Source organism: Ruditapes philippinarum, unplaced genomic scaffold, assembly GCF_026571515.1.
Source record: "Ruditapes philippinarum isolate M1 unplaced genomic scaffold, ASM2657151v2 ctg6531_1_1_1_1, whole genome shotgun sequence".
Classification (NCBI taxonomy): Eukaryota; Metazoa; Mollusca; class Bivalvia; order Venerida; family Veneridae; genus Ruditapes; species Ruditapes philippinarum.
In genome coordinates, this window is record NW_026866341.1 from 72098 (window position 1) to 91735 (window position 19638).

General features: G+C 33.3%; 2 protein-coding genes across 2 annotated transcripts; both read right to left on the reverse strand.

Annotated features, from left to right (window-relative positions):
* Positions 1-218: 218 nt before the first annotated feature.
* Positions 219-11684, reverse strand: LOC132732206 (uncharacterized). Its single transcript, XM_060718596.1, has 5 exons — positions 7902-11684; positions 7444-7557; positions 6235-6300; positions 1045-1110; positions 219-347 (listed from the first exon to the last, which is right to left on the reverse strand). The coding sequence occupies exons 1-5, from the start codon at positions 8089-8091 to the stop codon at positions 244-246; spliced, it is 540 nt and encodes a 179-aa protein (XP_060574579.1). The 5' UTR covers positions 8092-11684; the 3' UTR covers positions 219-243.
* A 207-nt stretch (positions 11685-11891) lies between these two features.
* LOC132732208 (uncharacterized) lies at positions 11892-19377 on the reverse strand. Its single transcript, XM_060718599.1, has 5 exons — positions 19233-19377; positions 18302-18499; positions 15318-15442; positions 14129-14276; positions 11892-13495 (listed from the first exon to the last, which is right to left on the reverse strand). The coding sequence occupies exons 1-5, from the start codon at positions 19282-19284 to the stop codon at positions 13347-13349; spliced, it is 672 nt and encodes a 223-aa protein (XP_060574582.1). The 5' UTR covers positions 19285-19377; the 3' UTR covers positions 11892-13346.
* Positions 19378-19638: the final 261 nt, after the last annotated feature.

Genomic DNA, 19638 nt, shown 5'->3' on the forward strand with positions numbered 1-19638 from the left:
AACATGAACATAAACATCGTAAGTAGTGCCAAGAAAGAATAATCATGAATATAAACATTGTCATAAGTGTTAGGAAGTCACAAACGTGATAAAAAAGGTCATCATAAGAGTGTCAAGAAGAAAGTTTTATAAAAAAAACATAAAAAGGAATCAATTAAATGAAAAATGTTTACATTTTGAGGAATAACGTGTCTTTAAATATTTTTGTGATCATTTAAAAAAGCTACAGTCTAAATAATTCTGTTACCTATGTCTATAGAAACAAGCCAGCGATACTATGATCAAAGAAAGCAGTAATACAGACACACAAACTCCGATGATAACGTACTTTTCAGATGAACTCTCGGCTACAATGGAAATATATATTACCACAAAACTACATGCAGACTTTATATTTGGTTAAACTATCAAAACAAATCAAGCGACACACTCTGGCAGTTTGACCAAAAATGGATGAGTATATATTTAATTTGAATACATTTTTTACATCAAGAAATTTGAATCTTTTCGACTTACATTCTGAAAAAAAGGAAATTCTTTGAGAGTGATTAAAACAATAATTTACGGGTAAAAAGGACTTTGTTCGATTAGAAATGTTCATGACAGATAATGCAAAGAAAAAAATCTCAATCCCTAGCATTGGCGTAATCAAAACCTTGTCTTTTACAATAAACGGAATGGTACCAATGTTTCGAAAACAAAAATTCTAGTTCACATTAAAGAAAATGTACTGTCTTTATGGCTATTTGTTATAATACATACACTATATATACATAATAATCTGGAAACAAAGTGATCCCTCGGAAGCATATTTAACAACAAAATTACATAAGAATTGCAGACTCGGTTTGATTGAGTCTATACATGTTTTATAAAATATAATATGAGGGACTGGACTCTTCTCCTAACAAAATTAAATTTCTTAATGTATCTGATAAATATATTTATACCAGGGGTTTGTTATTTTATGTTCCATGACAATATTTCACTGCTGTCAATACATCGCAAAAATAATCTTAAAAAGCCCGAAATGCTAAATCTTACCGTTTCCATCAATTGTAGTAGGAAATGCAGTTGAACTAGTTGAATTTTCATTTTTAACTTCTTTTTCTGAAATCGGCGAAGAGATCAGTAATATACAAATAAAACATAACAAATTTTATATGTATACTGATTAAAAGTGTAAAAATAAAACATAAGTTGTTTATTAAAAAAGTACGTATAAACTTACTAATATATCATGTATATAAAAAACACAGGGAAGTGACTTCGTTCATTTAAAAAAAATGCCAGATTTTACATCGTTCTGTAATCAGATGCAAAAAGTATCATTTAGGATCCTTAAAGATCGTTCAGCACGACATTATTGTTGTGCCTGTGGTATTTTTTTTTAGTTTTAACTTTTCGGCATTTTCTAGTTGGGTAGTTCCAATATTCCGACTTGAATAATGTTGAATCACCCTTATGATATGTTGCCTGCTTTTTAACTTTGTCTTTTGACGTCTTATCTGTGATATGCAGGCTTCATAACCTCTGATCCCCTTTCAAAATTCCATTTTATTTAGTTCTGCCCATTATTTTCTCGTTTAAGCTACAGTCTCAATTACATCCCGGCAGAGCCCCGGCAGACCGGGGTGATCCGGGAACGACCGGGGTACGACCGGGAACAACCGGGGTACATCCGTAACTCTGCCGGCAACGTCCTGGATGATTCGGGATGATACGGGAACATTGGCATTCGACCCCGGATGGAATAAAATATTTAATATCACCGGGGTGGTCCGGGATGATCCGGGAAGGTATAGCTTTACCGGCTTCATCCTTAGCACTGCCGGGAACGACCGGGGTTATACCGGGAAAGCACCGTGGCTCTGCCGGCACAAACCGGGGATGATCCGGGGTATGATATAGCCGGTAGAGCTACGGTAGAGCTACGGTAGAGCCCCGGTATATGCCGGCAGAGCCCCGGTAAAGCCTCGGTCTCACTTATTCCCGGCAGAGCCCAGGACCATCCCGGTAAGTTACCGGGATGATCCGGGACGATCCGGGATGAAATTATTGTTGCAGTCACACTTACCCCGGCAGCACTACGGTAGTTCCTTACTAACCACCCAGGATGCGCTCCGTATCATCCAGGCAGAGCCCAGGTGAAGCTACGGATCATGCCGGTGCTTCCCCGGTCGTTCCCGGATGACGCCGGAAGCCCCGGTTGACCCAGGCAGAGCCCCGGTCGATCCAGGCAGAGCCCCAGCAGAGTCCAGGACGATCCAGGCAGAGCCCCGGTAGAACCCCGGTGGATTGAAAACGCCCGAAAATGATAACATTGATACATAATTTTTATTTAATATAATATCTATTGTTCCAGAATAGTAATTCATGATGATTTTCTGAAAAATTCTTATGCCATACTGGATAGAAGGGAAATGGGAAGGCTTTTAATACAAACAAGTGCAATCATCGCAAATTGTCGTTATTCTTTTGAAATGATCTGGGCTTTGCCGGGGCTCTACCGGGATCAACCGTAGCTCTACCTTTATCCGCCGGTGCCCTGCCTGTAGTTACCGGGGCTCTGCCGGCATATACCGGGGCTCTACCGTAGCTCTACCGGCTATATCATACCCCGGATCATCCCCGGTTTGTGTCAGCAGAGCTACGGTGCTTTCCCGGTATAACCCCGGTCGTTCCCGACAGAGCTAAGGATGAAGCCGGCAAAGCTATACCTTCCCGGATCATCCCGGACCACCCCGGTGATATTAAATATTTTATTCCATCCGGGGTCGAATGCCGGATGTTCCCGGATCGTCCCGGATCATCCAGGACGTTGCCGGCAGAGTTACGGATGTACCCCGGTTGTTCCCGGTCGTACCCCGATCGTTCCCGGATCACCCCGGACGTCTACCGGGGCTCTGCCGGGATGTAAGTGAGACAGTAGCTTAACTACAGGCAGAGCTCCGGAGGATAAAGGTAGAGCTGCGGTTGATCCCGGTAGAGCCCCGGGGTCATTTTAAAAGAATAACGACAATTTGCGATGATTGCACTTGTTTGGCATAAGGATTTTTCAGAAAATCATCATGAATTACTACTATTCTGAAACAATAGATATTATATTAAATAAAAATTATGTCTCAATGTTATCATTTTCGGGCGTTTTCAATCCACCGGGGTTCTACCGGGGCTCTGCCTGGATCGTCCTGGGCTCTGCCGGGGCTCTGCCTGGATCGACCGGGGCTCTGCCTGGGTCAACCGGGGCTCTTCCGGCGTCATCCGGGAATGACCGGGGAAGCACCGGCATGAACCGTAGCTTCACCTGGGCTCTGCCTGGATGATCCGGAGCGCATCCTGGGTGGTTAGTAAGGAACTACCGTAGTGCTGCCGGGGTAAGTGTGACTGCAACAATAATTTCATCCCGGATCGTCCCGGATCATCCCGGTAACTTACCGGGATGGTCCTGGGCTCTGCCGGGAGTAAGTGAGACCGAGGCTTTAGGGCACACGCTTTCTTTTATTTGGGGACCATACGCCGCTTTTCATGGAATGGCACGGAAGTGTCACATTGAAGGTTCCATGATAACCGCCATATGAACACATCTGCGGATGTTTCTAAATTCAAAATTTTACCATTTCGTGTTTAAATGTTGAATTCTGCTTAAGCTGTTGCTAGGGGGCGTGGACGGTAGTTTGCACTTTACAGTACCGTCCATGAACAGGCTCAATCAAACCGAGTCTGCAACATTTTCAATTATGTTGTGTTGGACTTTCTTTAGGGATTCTTATTTTTTTTCTATTCTGTAAATATATAAATGAACGTTTCCCTCCTATATTCTGTTCAAGTAATTTTCTATCCGGGAGGGAATTCAGTACCTTCAAGTCTTGGTAACAACGACCTCTTCAAGTTAAATTCCAATAGAATTTCTATTTATCTTATGTGTATTTTTTTAGTGCCATTTTCATATCCTTAGGAACCTGGGTCCCAGAAGTTAGAATTGAAAAACAGTTAATATTTTCCTGTTATAAATCTTTTTATGAATCTTATTTGATAATTCATTTATTCTAAGTTTAGTGCCTGTTTAGGGACAAGGGTCTCAGAAAGTCAAAATTGTCTAGAAATTAAATAAATTTTGTATTAAATAATGTTAGACCTATTAATGTATTTAAATTTTAGTGTCATTTGTCTCTTTGGGAACAAAGTTGTCAGAAATCCGAAATTCAATAATTATTTTGTTAGAAATTCTTAGATCTCTTATGTATTGTAGTTAGGTTTAAAGTCATTTGACTGTCTTGGGAAAAGGTTCTAAGAAAGTCCCAATCGTTTTAAAAAGTCATATATTTCTATTTTTTATTTTATTACTTCTCTTATATATTTTAGTACAATTTTGACTGTCTTCAGATCAAGTCTCGAATAGTAACAACTTTTTTGTTTGAGCTCCAGTAATGTCAAGAAACTTATATTACAAAGGGATAAGAAGCTCTAAAATATAAATCTATACAATCCTAACACAAAATCCCTTACGCCAGATTCATTTGACCATGGAGTTGATACATTTTCGAAATCTTGTTTTATGTAACCGAATGTGTTTACATTTTCATACATCACTGAGAATAATTTACATCTTCTGAATCTTTATTGCATTGTTGGACATTTTACATTTTTTTTCAGTGTTTTCTGTCATAATCAAAGACAAACGCTTCTGTTTTTCACGTTAAACGCACGAAGGATGAAACTTGAAATTCCCATTTTTTTCAACTTTGCAGTAATTTTCTTTTTTAGAATCTTGAAAATTTTTAATGTAATTGTGTTTCAATTCCTGTTATTTCAAGGGCAAGTGTAGGGTTCAAGTGTTTTTAAAACGCGATTTTTCCCCTTCTTGCACAATGTCCAAGAAGATTCCATATGTGCTCAATATAAATCGATTCATGGTATCACATTAACGATGTGTCTAGCGGCGAGGTAATTTTGTGTGAGTCTAGCAGTGTATGGCCTGGCATTGTTGTGCATCAGTAAACATTGGTGCTAACGTAGAAAAAAAGAACCCTGTTAATATAATTTTTGACATTAAGATTACCAGGAATGTTTTTTTTTCTGTTTCCCATTATCTCATCCCAAACCACAACGCTGTCTTCACCAAATCGATCCTGTCCTAACAAGCAATTGTCTGCAAAACACTCACATCGACGGCGAAAAATGGGTGCTCTACCATCTGCACCGGTCAGATTAAAATGGAGAAGCTTAACATTCCTGCTCAAACGATTCAGAACGGTTTGTCTAGATATGTATGTATTTCTTGTTGTAGTGGTTTAAAACCTGTTACGTAGATGCGGTAACGTTATTAACTGGTCCTAACGTGCAGTCTTTACTTTTGGCCTACCGGAACGAACGCCATCTCTTACACTTCCAGACTGCTTGAAACGGTGCCGCAGATTGATAATTGTGTTGCGATGGCAGTTTAACTGTCCCTAAACCACAGTGCAGTGACGCTTCTTCCCGACGTAAGAATTACAAAAGCTTCAACTATATCGTTTTCTCAAAACCACGACAACTTGTTAACGAGTTAAATTTAATTTGAAATGTAATGTTTCAGGGCGTTAAGGTTCAGTAAATTGGTCAGTGACAAATAAAACATGAGAAACTTAACGCTCGATGTAGTTTCATAACAGTGTTAAAGTCGTCTTGAGGGAAAAAAATCTGATAAAATGTCCATCAATTTAGAGCAATATGAAGGCAAGTGTCGAATACTCAGATGGAAAAATATTACCCTGTTCATCCGAGTAATCGCGAAAATATAGCAAATATAAAAGTGCACTTCCCTTCAGAGCGATTCAAACAACAACTGATAGGTAAAAATTGCAGACAAAGTTCGATTAGACATGTTATTGAAAGATAATGCAAAGTGAAATCTCTCAATCCCTAGCATTGACTTACGCAAAAACAAGTAGTATTTTTTACAATAAACGTAATGGTACCAATGTTTCGAACACAATAATTCTAGTTCACATGAAAGAAAATGTAAATATAGTATCTGTCTTTATGCTATTTGTTAATATGAATATACTTTTTAAACATGCTTTCTTAAAATAAATATAATGGACTGTATTCTTCTCTTAACCAAATTCTTATTCTATCTTATACCGTATATCAATACAGAGTGTTTGTTATTTTATGTTCCATGACACTATTTCACTTCTGTCAATACATCGCAAAAATAATTAAAAAAAAGCCCGAAATGCTAAAACTTACCGTTTCCATCTATAGTAGAAGAAGAGGCAGTTGAACGAGTTGAATTTTGATTTTCAACTTCTTTTCCTGAAATCGATGAAGAGATCAGTAAAATATTCACGGTCATTTTCCATTCAAAGCAACACAAATTAAAATCAGTAAGCAAATTTTGAGAAACAAAACTCATTTTCGCTTATAATGACAGTGTTGTCTGCATAATAACAATTCAAGCAATTTTAGATAGGTAAGGACATTTGTGTTATATTTTTCAATATCAATGCCAGAATTATTGCGATACAAGTGCTCTTTAAATTTACCGATTAAAAATGATTATAAAATGTTTCGATGATGGCGTCTTTTCTGTTATTAATTATTTTATTATTAAGATTTTATAAAAATCCTTTGGGCGTCTATAATGCATTTCTCATTTTCGCTCATTCGAGTTATATGCTTACACATATAAGTGTGTATTATCTGTTTGTAGTATTTATCACCGTAAGAAAATAAATTGTCTACATCATATCAAGACTTTGACAATTTGAAAATTTTGAAAAAGAATAAAACAAAAATGCAAAAAAAGTTAATTATTGAAGTCCCTGTAAAAGTGCATTTACCAAAAACCATATCTTCACACATTCCACCGTTTGCAATAAAAACGTTTTATAACATTTACACAGTTTAAAAGACATAAACCGGTAGCGTTCTTTTTGTTATCAGAAGAATTTCTTTTGGCTTGGAAATTATTTTCTTCTAAATATTTACTATAGTTAAATTCGCCAAGAAAAGACCCATCTAATAATCTAATAATTTGTTAAAATTGTCAAAGCTAACATAATCTCACGGATGAGATTACAATTTTTATAATAATGATGATACAAACAACATTTATCAGAAACAGAATTTTCAAAATTGAAATAATGTATTGTCATTATACAAACGAGATTGTATTGAAGGTATATACACGGCCCCTATTATCAAGTTCTCTTGTTTATAAAAAATGATGAATATTGATGAATACTGAATGAATATTGGATTCTAGCACAAATGGCAATCACAATTGACGACGGACGCCGCCCACACGAGCGAGCGATGTAAAACCGGGAATCACAAGCTTATCACGAGCACTGTTTACTCAAAACAGCTGAAGAAAAACATAATTAAGTGACGTATTATTTATAACTTTATATAATTATTTACACTTGAATAAGATACGTTAAATTTAAATTGTACCGACATCGCAGAGTCTTCTATGTCTCGAATCTATTTCAGTAAATTGCAAAGTCACTCCATCTCCAACATTTCTAGTTAAGTAGCCATAAATTTTTCGATCGTGAGATCGTTCAGCTGAAATATGAATTGTGCAGTAATTTCATTAAAGTGTATTTATCAAATAATTAACAGAAATATAAGTAGTAAGTTTGCAAGTGAGAACAAATATAGTTTGTTTATTTCACCATTATTGTTGTTAACAATTGCTGACTGGGTATAAAACTAATTTATAAAAAATAAACTTTAATAACACACAATGTATTAGATTGTGTGTTTTGTTTCCCCTCTTTCATAAAATTTTGTTGAAAGAAAGATGTATGAAACTAAACGTTATTTTACGTTATTGTAGTTTTTTTCTATTGAATATTATTTTAGAAAAAAAGATTTTTATCAAAGTTGAAATAAATTAGTTTTATTACCAGGAATGTTTGAATTGTATTTGTAAACTATTTTTGTTTTAAACATTCCAGTCCACAGTTGAGATACTCGGTGTTCATCTACGTCCTTTGCATTTGAATAATCTGTTTGAAACATTCGATTTGCAAAACAAACATTTGCTGCATCAATCCATATAAAGTATTGTTGACTTTTATCTCGACGTTCAAACATTTGGACACGAGATCCTATTTAAGAGATGAAAAAGAAATTAAGTGAAATATATTTGTAAGAACATTTAGCAAATAAAAAGTATTCTCTTCATTTCCAATTTACAAGATATAAATATGAAATACAAAAATGAAATAATAACAAACAAAAACATTTTAGGCACCTAAGCCTGTAAAAACTCATTCAAAACTCAGGCAATTCATTTGCTTTGTTCTATCAACATTAAAAGTACCTTATAATTTTGCAGCAAGCAGTGTACACTTAAAACATTCAACTATACAAATAATAATATACAAAAAAAAGTCAATAATCAATTTACTCAGAATTAATAACTCATTAAAAATCAACAAAAGAAATGAATTTTGAGTTTTAGTTGAGGTCCTATGTATACTTTCGTTTCGAACAAGATAGTCTCAAATAGAGAAAGAGCATTTAATGCTTTCTCAATATATAACCTTCATTTTTGGATGAATATTTAGCAATAATATCAAGAGCAAGACTGATAATTATTATCTGTACTCTTCAGGATAAACAAGTTCTTAAAAACTGGAACATAACTCTGACGTTATACATTTCTAAGTTTTATCCAATCATTTTTTTTACCGGAAGCCGTCTGTTTTCGGTTTAACTTTCAATATATGTAAAAATTCCATCGGTCATTTTAAAATTACATTCCGAAATCTCGGAATATGATTGGCCATTGTAAAATAAGTAAAATAACATTAAGGATTTTTCTGACATGGTATATAAGTCTAATTTTTAATTAATCAAAAGGAGGTCTGGAAACGAACTATCTACATTCCTCAGTTCTTAAGTTTCAGATACTTAAGTTATGTTTAACCATGACTCCTTCTACTTTGTAATATAATTCTATAATATGAAATTAGGCAAAGCCTTTGAACAGGGAAGTCGGTATTTTTATTTTACATTTTCCGTTTTAAAAGTGTCATTCGGTATATATACACCGCTTCGGTTTGTTCTGGTTTCCTGTCTTATTAAGTTTCCCATCCATGAGGGCTGCCCATAATTTTTCGGCTTTTATCGTTATCTTATAGGCCGAAAAGTTGCGATTTGTCAATTATCGGATAACTCGCCGTCTATCATTGCGTTACGGTGCCCAACAAGAAATGACACTGAAAATTTCGCTGATATGTATAGAATTCTATATCTTTTCTCTTTTTTTTCTTTCAAAATATACACGTGTAGTCTATAGCCGGGCAAGCCAAAGCGGCCCCGAACTTTGACTTTTGAATGGTTTGTTTATTATAAATGTTTGTCAACGTATTTTTGAGATAAGAAAGCTTACTTTTGGTTCTTTGTTTTTCGGATTTTAGGTTTCTTTCGTTATTTCCAAATGTGTATCCAGGTATATCGTATCAACAAAACGTTGTCATTTATAAACTTTCTATTACAACTTCTATTACTGAAATGCTTTTTTTAAGCTTAAACGACATTCAAAATGATAAAAATGCGGTATATGGTACTGAATTGTTACACAGGTTTTACGACATTAATCGGCGCGTATAAGAAATACATTTTTGTAAGGAAACTTAAATTCATTTTATACAGAATTTACTTTAGTTTGATTGCGTAGAAAATATAGACATTGTCTCAAATCAGTCCCTGAAAACACAGAGCTATAAGCTTCATAATATAAGTCTTTGTTAAAGCTAGGCATGAACAATTTTCTTACTCAAGGAAACAACAGCGTTTGAACCGTTTATCATAAATAGCAATTTCTTAATATCTATTGAGATGGTAGTTATGAAAATGTCCTTTCTTAAATTATATAGAGGATATTTGTTTGTTTGTGTGTAAGATGAAATTTTATTTCATCTAGTGCGCTTTAAAAACAGAAATGTTCACGAGTGACGTAGCGACGAGTGAGAATACTGTATTTTAAGTGCACGAGATGAAATAAATTACATCTTACACAACAAACAAACAACTTTTCTTTTTATTTTATGCTTAAAAACAAGTTAAAACGAAATTTCCATAATATTGACGTTAATATTAAAATCTCTTTCCCCATTGAGAGCCTCATTTAGTCGGAATTTCTCATTAAATACAAGACGTCTTGGGCTGAACAATAAGTTCGACAATCAACGTTAAATGACGGTGAAATTATTCATTTTATTAAAAAAATATGAATGATCGCTTGTTTTAATAAAAAAAAAAAAAACAATTCTAGTAGAAGAAAAAGTCGAACCATCCATCCATATTTCTGTTACTTACTGCGAATTTATATTAGACATGGCTTTGTTAAATGTAAGCGGCCGCCATTTGTTTTAAGTTGTGTATTTCAAGGGAGGAAAATAACTGTGTTTGATTTTGAGGGATATCATTTGGATTTGTGAGCCATACACCTTTTAAAAAGAAAGAAAACCTATTTGAGGATTGTGACAGACAAAAATTAAATGTTGGCAGATGTTAAAACATTCAAAAAGCGGCTAGGAAAAAGGAAAACTTGTTCAAATAGTTCAAATGCTGCCTTACGAATACTGGGTTGTTTACTTATTCTTCGGGCTGATGGCTGTCATTGCTTTTCAAGTTTTCATAAAGCATACGGCAGTTATTGCTCGTGGGATACTTAAATATGCCCAAATGTCACCAAAAGCAGTTTTGCATGTGGAAGGAATGTATTTTTTAGACTGTAAGAATGAAACAAAAAATATAAGACATGATATTTGGTGATTGGTAATTTGGATGAATAGAAGTTAGTTTTCTTCTTTTTATTACTTTTGACATTTAAGTTATTTATCAATTTCATCTTGGCTTTTCTTTAAACAGCCTGACATGGTCAGAATTGTCAGCAAAAATAAAATTGAGGTATCACATCGGGAAAATCTTAAAAAAAAGTAGTTTCCTCATTGAATAGTGTGAAATTATATTTCGATAATTTTCACTGTGAAATTATCAAATATAATTTTCACGGATAAATCAGTAATACACGGAAAATCATAGAATAAAGAAATTTTAACTGTTCTCACTCTTTATTAATTATTTGACATAGTTAACATGAATAAGTTCACCTTTAGAACTTCATGAAATCTTCCACAAACACATCTCTAGAAGCTCAACATGTACATTGAGTAAGTAACCAAAATATATTCAACCTGTCTTTAGTCTATTTCACCCATTAGCTGCTAAATTTATGAAATGGTTTTGCTCAGCTGTGAATTTGGAACAGTTCATTCAAAGTATCAGGGATTGTTATTAGATATTTAATGTATTTGTACAAATGAGCTATGGTCAGTCTGTATGAATGTGACCTGGCCCTGTACTGGTGGCCTCTTTAAGGATAATTAGTCCTGTAAGTTTTGTAAACGTCAATAGTAATGCCTAGCACAAGAATTTTTAAATAAACTCTTAGATTCACATGTGTTTTCCCATACAAGTTAACCAAATTAACATTGAATAAGAAATCCAAAGGGTGGGGTTAATCTTACCCGAAGGGTTATTATTTATTTATTTTTAGCAGAAGACAATAAGGTTTAGCTATATTTAAAATATTTACAAGTTTTGGGCATTTTAGTTTCTAAGTATAAAGTTACAAATTGCATTCAAAAATGTTGAAAAATTGTCAAAATCTAATTATCTTACATTATTTCTCCAATAAATACGGAAGGGAAAATTACATTGACTAGGGGCGAAAAAAACTTGATTATATCCGTGTCCCATCTGTTTAAATAAATTCAGTACCATAATTATATGAAAAATCAAATTTTCCGCTTAGCAGCCGCGATAGCATTATTCACGTACATCGGCGTTACCTTCTCGCACGACTCCGGTTCATAAAAAACGGTTTGAATCACATTTTATCAGTTTATTTTCAATTATTAATGTCAACAGAAATTTAATAAATGTCACTTGCCTACAAAACATTGAAATTATACAATGTATGATGCATTGTTGTACTTAAAAGAGTCGACAAAAAGCCAAAATCACGCTCAAAACGGTGGTCAAACCATCATTTTCACGAATGATCTTGAAAAGTAAGCAATTGTGTGGAAATAATCTTGATGAGGGATTAAGAATTATGTCTTTGCAGCCGTTTTCAGTTTGGTTAAATAAAAATATATTGGCCACTTTACTTACCGCATTGGAAATTCTGTCCAGTATCCGCCATTTATTGCACAATTCTGCGTTACTTTTTGCACGAATCGTGCGTTATTTCACATTCCGGCATTAATGGATATACACAGTGTGATTTTGTTTCTATTGCTATAGATCTATCTTATGAAATATTTTTTTTTTAATTTATCAACAGTAAAGTTATATTGGTTTCATTATTGGTTGATTTCCGAAAAAGTTGTACCATAGAATGTCTCTGTTATTTAACACACATGAATAATGTACATAAACATAATAAAATATTCCGGAACAAAATATTATTTTGCTATTTTAAGTAGGGTTTTATCCGTTAAGCAATGATTTTGTGCATGTGCCACTCGCTTTAAGGTAATTCATTGCCATTTTTATTTCATACAAGCATTTTGGCAGTATTCTTTTTTGAAATTCAAACAATATTTTTGTATCAGATATATAGCTTTATACACTTTAAAATATTTCGTATGTGATTCTAACTGTCAACATATACATATGATTTCAATATTTCAAAACTTTAAACAATAGACCATAATCCTTATTATGTCTATTTCTATGTTTCCTAAGATACGATATTTTTAGTTCGGCCGAGTATCTTTAAAGTAACTTCATGTTTCATAGTGAGTATGTTTGTTAATATATGTGTATACTAGTGCAAAATTCGGTCGAATGCGTTAACAACATCGATAGTTTGTCAACATAATTGTACTTTGATGAAACAGCAACGCCCGCTACTTGGCCGCTAGATTTATACCAACTGTATGTCTATTCCTGCTGTATGTAACAAAATGTATTATATATTATGTACGTATGTTATTAATTAAAAAACCCAGGACTTTCCGATATTAAAAGTGTTTGCAAGACCACGATATAAATCGTAGGCATATTTGCCCATCTGTTCGGTCATTACACCGGTTATATATAGATTAATTTAAACGAAATAAACGTCGGGCTACCTGTCACCGTCTTTAGTTTGTGTGTGTGTGTGTGTGTGTGTGTGTGTATGCGTGCGTGCGTGCGTGCGTGTGCGTGTGCGTGTGAATGTGTGTTGCTTCGTAAATAAATGATATGACCGTCTGGCTACTACAGTGCAAACCGTCGTTGCAAACTTGTAGTATTAACAAAGGTAATATAAACAATGATTAATTGATTTAATGATTAAATATATACTTAACATTTGCACACATTGGTACTAAGGCATGGGTACATTTATCCCAAATAAAGCTTTTTGGGTTGTCAGGATTCAACGCGAGACAGTTATATCCCACATGATATGCATAGCGTATTGCGCTAGCGGTCACTGAAATAAACCAACATTCTAACATAAATTTTATTCTAAGTGTATCATCGTATATGATACTGTCTTTGCTTAGATTAGCGGTCATATAATCAAGAGAAGCTGGGGCACGTGACTAATATATCCAGCTAGCGTACGGAACGTCGGTGGTTCTACTAAGATTTTCCTCCACCAGTAAAGCTGAAATGTTGCCATATGACCTATACTGTGTCGGTGTGACGTATAACCCAATCACAAACAAAAAAACGTGACTAATAACTCATCCGCATACTGTGTAATGAGACAGTTTGAGAAAATTATCATTTCTTTCGGACATGATAATAGAATGGTTATATCTTGTCAATGGCTTTCAACGTAAACATACTTTGATAAAGCCATGCTAAATATTCACTTCATTTCATAGTTGAATATGGATATGCGTAATAAACAAGTACAAATAAGATGGATTCTTATATTGCGACCATAGACGACCTGTTAACCACTGAATATTCTGGAATACATAGGTAGACAACCTTTATTAAACTTTTGTGATGGTTCAACTTAACTAGACCAATCTAATCCGTAAATTATATTTGATATATATCGTTGACATGGAATAATATTTAGTAATGCCCTTGATATATCAAGGGAACTTACCACTTGGATTCATTTTGTAAATTGATAGGAAAGCATATTTCATAACCGTACTATCATAACCACACGAAACAATAGGGTGGTTACATTCGTGAGTACATCTGGTCTGTGTAGGATGTGTTAACAATATGTCTGAACCCAGGCAGTAACACTGAAATACAAAGCAAGCATGGAAAAGATGTGACTGAAAATAAATACACATTATTACCTTAGACATACATGGAACTTATGTTGCATGGAATGTTTTCCCCCCGAGCTTTTCTTTTGTGAAACAATGTTGCAATGCACATTGATAACAGGTGGTCATAAAGTAGCCAAAGATTGACCATTTACATCAGAACATAATTTTCTTTTATATGATATTGTTTTATACAGTACAGCTGTGTTCAAATTGATTTTTAAAAAGGTAAAATTGGCAAAAAGTAAAATGTGTCAATTTCTTTCACAACTGCATTACTAATGCATTCGATTAACAATAGCACTAAAATATTAACAATACATGTATATTATATACAACCTTTTCCATTCTTAAAAAAACAATAGACGTGAATGTATTTGATATTTAAACAATTACAATGCATTCAGTACACGCAAATTATTTTCTCGTTAAGTTTTACTTTATGACCAAGCATGCTTTTCATAAAATGACACGCTTTATTCGGTGCTAAGGGGTGTGAACGCTAGCATGTATCTCCAGTATCATCCATGATCTGACACAATATCAAACCGAGCCTGCAATATTTTCAATTTTGACGTTTGGGGAATTCTTTTAAGAATCCTTTTCTTTCTATTTTAATGGTCGCTCGTACTTCGCCTAAGTAATTATAATTTTGATATACATGTACTGTAATTATAATAATTATATTCCTGTTAAATAAATAATAAATCATTATTCCAGCTCTTTTAGCTTAAAGGCTTGAATGCTTCTTTACCTATTGTCTGTCAATGGGCATAAGGGATGCTGAACTTTTCATTAACTGTCATGAACAGACTCAATCATACTGAGCCTATAAGGCTTTACATGGTTACTTTTCTTGCTCTGTATTCACTCTAACATACATAAGAAAAATCTGTTTTACCATATGCTTCCACAACCATGCAAATAATTATAGATACTTAAGTTATAAAAGATATGTACCTGTTTAGACATATGAAATTGTTTTACAGTAACATTGATTATATCAAAGTATACCTTTGTTTTTGTTACGCCAACTATAGTGTGATCACCACATCCTGGAAAGCAATGTCCGGGATCTCCGTTTATTTCAACAAAGGGATGTTCTCCGTTGTTTACAATGCTTTCCATCGTAACGCATCCTAAAATATATAACATATCGTTAATATATAGAACATTTATTGTAAAGTGATGCGATAAAAAATATATCTTAAGCCGCAATGTATCTTAATTGTTTGTTTAATCGGTATTTCCTGGAAAAAAACAAAATATTTTATGTTCTTCTTGAACTCCCGTGTAATAAAAAATCGCTTTACTTTAAGTTATTGTCATGGATTAACTTAAAGAATTAAATATTACAAATAATGTATCTCTAAGCACAGAAATGCATATGTATCTTTGTAAGTAAGGTGGCTAAATCTTAAGCAGCAGATTGATTTACCAGTTACAGACATAAAAGCTTCAATAAACAAGCCCATTTGAAGTTTGAAATGCAAATTAAAATTCAATGTTTAAACTTCTGCTTGTAAACAAGTCTTTTCTTTATATAGGAAAGCATAATCCATAACTGTACTAATATCTTTTCTATATCATTTTTTCCACATAATCATCTATTTATACTTGAAATATTTCATACAGATTTTAGATTTTCTTAGGATTTAACAATGTCTTTCCTGTACTACTCAATGTCTAAATTTCCAGAATTTTTTTTACAATTATTTTAATACTGCTTGATATATAATTTGTAATGGGGATTTTAGTTTGAATCATGAATAGTGTGCCGAGCCATATTTAGAATAGTGCATGTAATGGACGGGTTCATTTTCCCCCTAAAGAGTTACTGAGAAAAAAGGTCTGACTGAGTAGTGGACAAATGGTATACTCTGAGATACGGCATAATTATATGAAGATAATATTTATAATAGCAGCAAAGCCAATCAAGAATACATCAATTATCTTTGTTTATGTATCCATTAAAGTGCGAGTATTATTTACAATAGAATCAAAGACATCTAAATTGTAAAGTGCATAATTGGTTTCAGCTAAATAGTGTCGAAACAGTTGTAAATCAATAATACAGATGGCGCATCATTAAATTATTGGGGTTACCTTTTCGTGCCTGCCCTTACTATTAATATTTATTGACTTTTCTTTTATGAAATTTTGAAAATATTTAATAGTAAAATATTGCATCATTGATGTGTTCAATTGAAGTGACGTTTATAATTTTCATATATTTTTGCAAGAATAAATATACTTCTTGTTACAAATGAATTTTATCAAAATTGTATTTCTTTCCGTAAAAGTAATGTTGCTGTTTCAATAAAGATCCTGTTAGTTACATTGCCTATCATGATTCTTTGTCTATCATGATATATTCGTCATTTGGACACTGGAAACCCCAAATATTAGTGATAGTACCTGTATCAAATCAATCAAGATCTGAGGTGTACTACATATATACTAATATATCTCTACCTAGTGACAGTGTCAATTTTGCAATTTAGAAATATTTTATCTTAGAACTTAAAATACATATTAAGAGTTGTGGTGGTATATCATTCCCATTTAAAATTTTTTTTGGTATTTCTCAATTACTGGATGAGTTAATAATTCTGCCAGGGATTGTAATTTGATTCTGGGATCCGACCCAGTGAGGTTAAGGATCATGCTGATGAATGTCTCATTTCTTTGCTATTGTATATGTTACAAAATACATATTATGTTACATAAAAAACCTTTGTTCTTATAATAATTCATTGATATATTACCAAGCACAAAATCAAATATAGATGTTTTAATTATATTTTAGTCCTTTTTCATGTTATAAGCTTCACCTTCATGAAATTGATTCCGGTAACTAATTGTTTCCAAACTACGTTAGCTAGAGGCAGAAAGTCTCGTTCCTTACCAGGTGACTCTATAACAGAATTTGTTTTCTTTTCTGTATCTTATACAGCTGTTACGTACACTGTTTTCTTAATGTTCTCCTTCAGGATCTTCTAGCAATGGTGGATGTCATTCGATTTACATTTCAATAGTACTTCTTTTCAAATGTTGAGTATCAAATTTCATTAACTGTTGACGTTTTGCGTAAACCATACATCGCAATTTTCCATTAACTTTCAATCAGACGCCGAATTATACAATAAACAGGAAACAGGATATGACCATTTCGGAATATTGATAAAATAAAAATAATAAACGCTATATCTTACACGGAAAGAGTCTATTTCACGAAAGCAATGCGAATAGCCGGCTGGGAGGCGATTCCTAGCTTTTTTGGAAATACTTAAACTTAGTATTTTTTAAATTATATTTGCAACAGAATTTTAACAGTTTAGCAATTATTCTGTGCCATTCCAATCAGATTAAAATCTGGTCCCAAGTATCGCTTTAGGATCTGACGACCACCAATAGGTTGTCACCTGCTCGTGTAATTTCAAACAGCAATCTTCGGCTAGTTTTCACAATTCTAAAAGCGGTGGAGTTTCTTATTTTAACCGCTGGAAAACCAATACTAAGTAGGTAATTTTCATGATTTCATGAACAAACATGGCTTTGTCCATATAGCTGGCAGGTAAACTGGCAAAACAATCATGCCCATTAAAATTGAGTCTATTAATTCCAGATTATTTGTTGTAAATTACTTCAAACATTTTTGACAAAAATCAACAATTTGTTTTACTTTCACGGACAACTATATTTTGATACCTCGTCTAATGCTTATCTGTAAAGGACGGTTTGATTGCATGGCTAAAATAGCTTTCTTGGGAAATCCTAATCACAATGAAGGCGGAACAAATACGTTGGATCTACATGTAAGAAATAAGTAGATCTGAATTTAGTCAGATTGGAGAATTATACTTACAAATATCTTCTATACAAACATTTCGAAGTATTCTTAAAAGATCAAACAATAATTTTGCACAAGATATATTATAGAGTTGTATTCACTTTATTAACCTCAATATCGTAAATATTATTATTTATTTATTTACCTATGTACTCGAATACTCTGACTACCTGGTAATAACCCACCCATACTGTGTCATTGGACGGCAAATCTTCAAGACTTTCATTAAGGTAATAATTCATGTCAGTACCAACTTTTACTTTTGGAGTAGCCGGAATACAATCTTTATATGGACTTCCCCATGTGGTTTTCTCCTCTGTGATATAGAACGCACAGACGTTTACTAGAAATACAAACATGTATATTTTCCAATTAATTATAAATAAAAAAACACAGAGCATAGTTTATTGAATTGTAGAAATGAGAAATAAAGTTCCATCTGACTTTGCAAGTTTGCAATGAGTGATGCTCATATCAAAATGAGTCTTTTGATCCATTAATTTTGGATTTTTTTTGCATCACCACATACTGCTACATGTATTTTACAAGACGCATTTTAATGTTACAATATTAGACGAATTTGAGCCCCGTTATAAGTAAGAGGTTAATACACAGCAGAGTAGGACCGGAAGGTTAAAATCGGTCCCCAAAATGAATAACTGTCCGTCTCTGATGTTTATCAACGTCTTTATTACGCTTGATAGATATTTCAGTAGCGCTATTTTTATTTCTTTGATATTTATGGCGTTGAAATTCCTGTGTTGAAATCATAGTCAATTTTGTGACTATATGTTGTATATTAATTATTGAGTGTTTGAAATTATTTTTGTCCAATAGAATGCAGTATTTCAAATGAATAATAACACATTTACGTTAGTAAAGCGGCTACATTTAATCAGGCTTTTATAAAACAAAATGATTTCAAACACTCAATTGGCGACGCCGTTCTTGACCAATTAAATTTGTAAATGCTTACTAATTAACACTGACCTATACATAAATCCCCGAAAATGACATACAAAAAGAAAACTACACATCTAAAAAAATTTTTTTTATTTCAAACCGTATTTTATTACCATGCCAAAGTGAAGCAGATATTATTCCGAACAATAAAACTATGTTAATCATAATGCATTGTCTCCATAAACCAGCATTATACAACGTATTAATTAATCCCGTTTGTCACTTATAGAAATCGTATGGCTATTATACGTTCATACAAGCATCCGTTTATACTTAAAATGTAAACACTTTTCGCAACAAATTTCACAAGGCCTACTTTAAAATGTATTATCATTGAACAGCCATGTGTTCCTGTCTAGGGAAATTAGCTTGAACATAATTATGCATTTCCGAATATATACGTACATTGCATCAATTAAGTTCATTGTATAATTATACTACAAATCATATATTTAAAGAAAATGGTTATTACGGGAGACATAATCTTATATAAAAGATTTTCTCCTTTGAATAAATTGA

Coding starts and splice junctions, on each gene's coding strand:
- LOC132732206 (XM_060718596.1), bottom strand. CDS start 8,091: ATGTTTGAACGTCGAGATAAAAGTCAACAATACTTTATATGGATTGAT. Junction 7,558..7,901: donor ATACAATTCAAACATTCCTG/GTAATAAAACTA, acceptor TTCATATTTCAG/CTGAACGATCTCACGATCGA. Junction 348..1,044: donor TACTACAATTGATGGAAACG/GTAAGATTTAGC, acceptor TTTCCATTGTAG/CCGAGAGTTCATCTGAAAAG.
- LOC132732208 (XM_060718599.1), bottom strand. CDS start 19,284: ATGATTAACATAGTTTTATTGTTCGGAATAATATCTGCTTCACTTTGG. Junction 18,500..19,232: donor ATCTGCTTCACTTTGGCATG/GTAATAAAATAC, acceptor TTGTATTTCTAG/TAAACGTCTGTGCGTTCTAT. Junction 13,496..14,128: donor TTACAAAATGAATCCAAGTG/GTAAGTTCCCTT, acceptor GGTTTATTTCAG/TGACCGCTAGCGCAATACGC.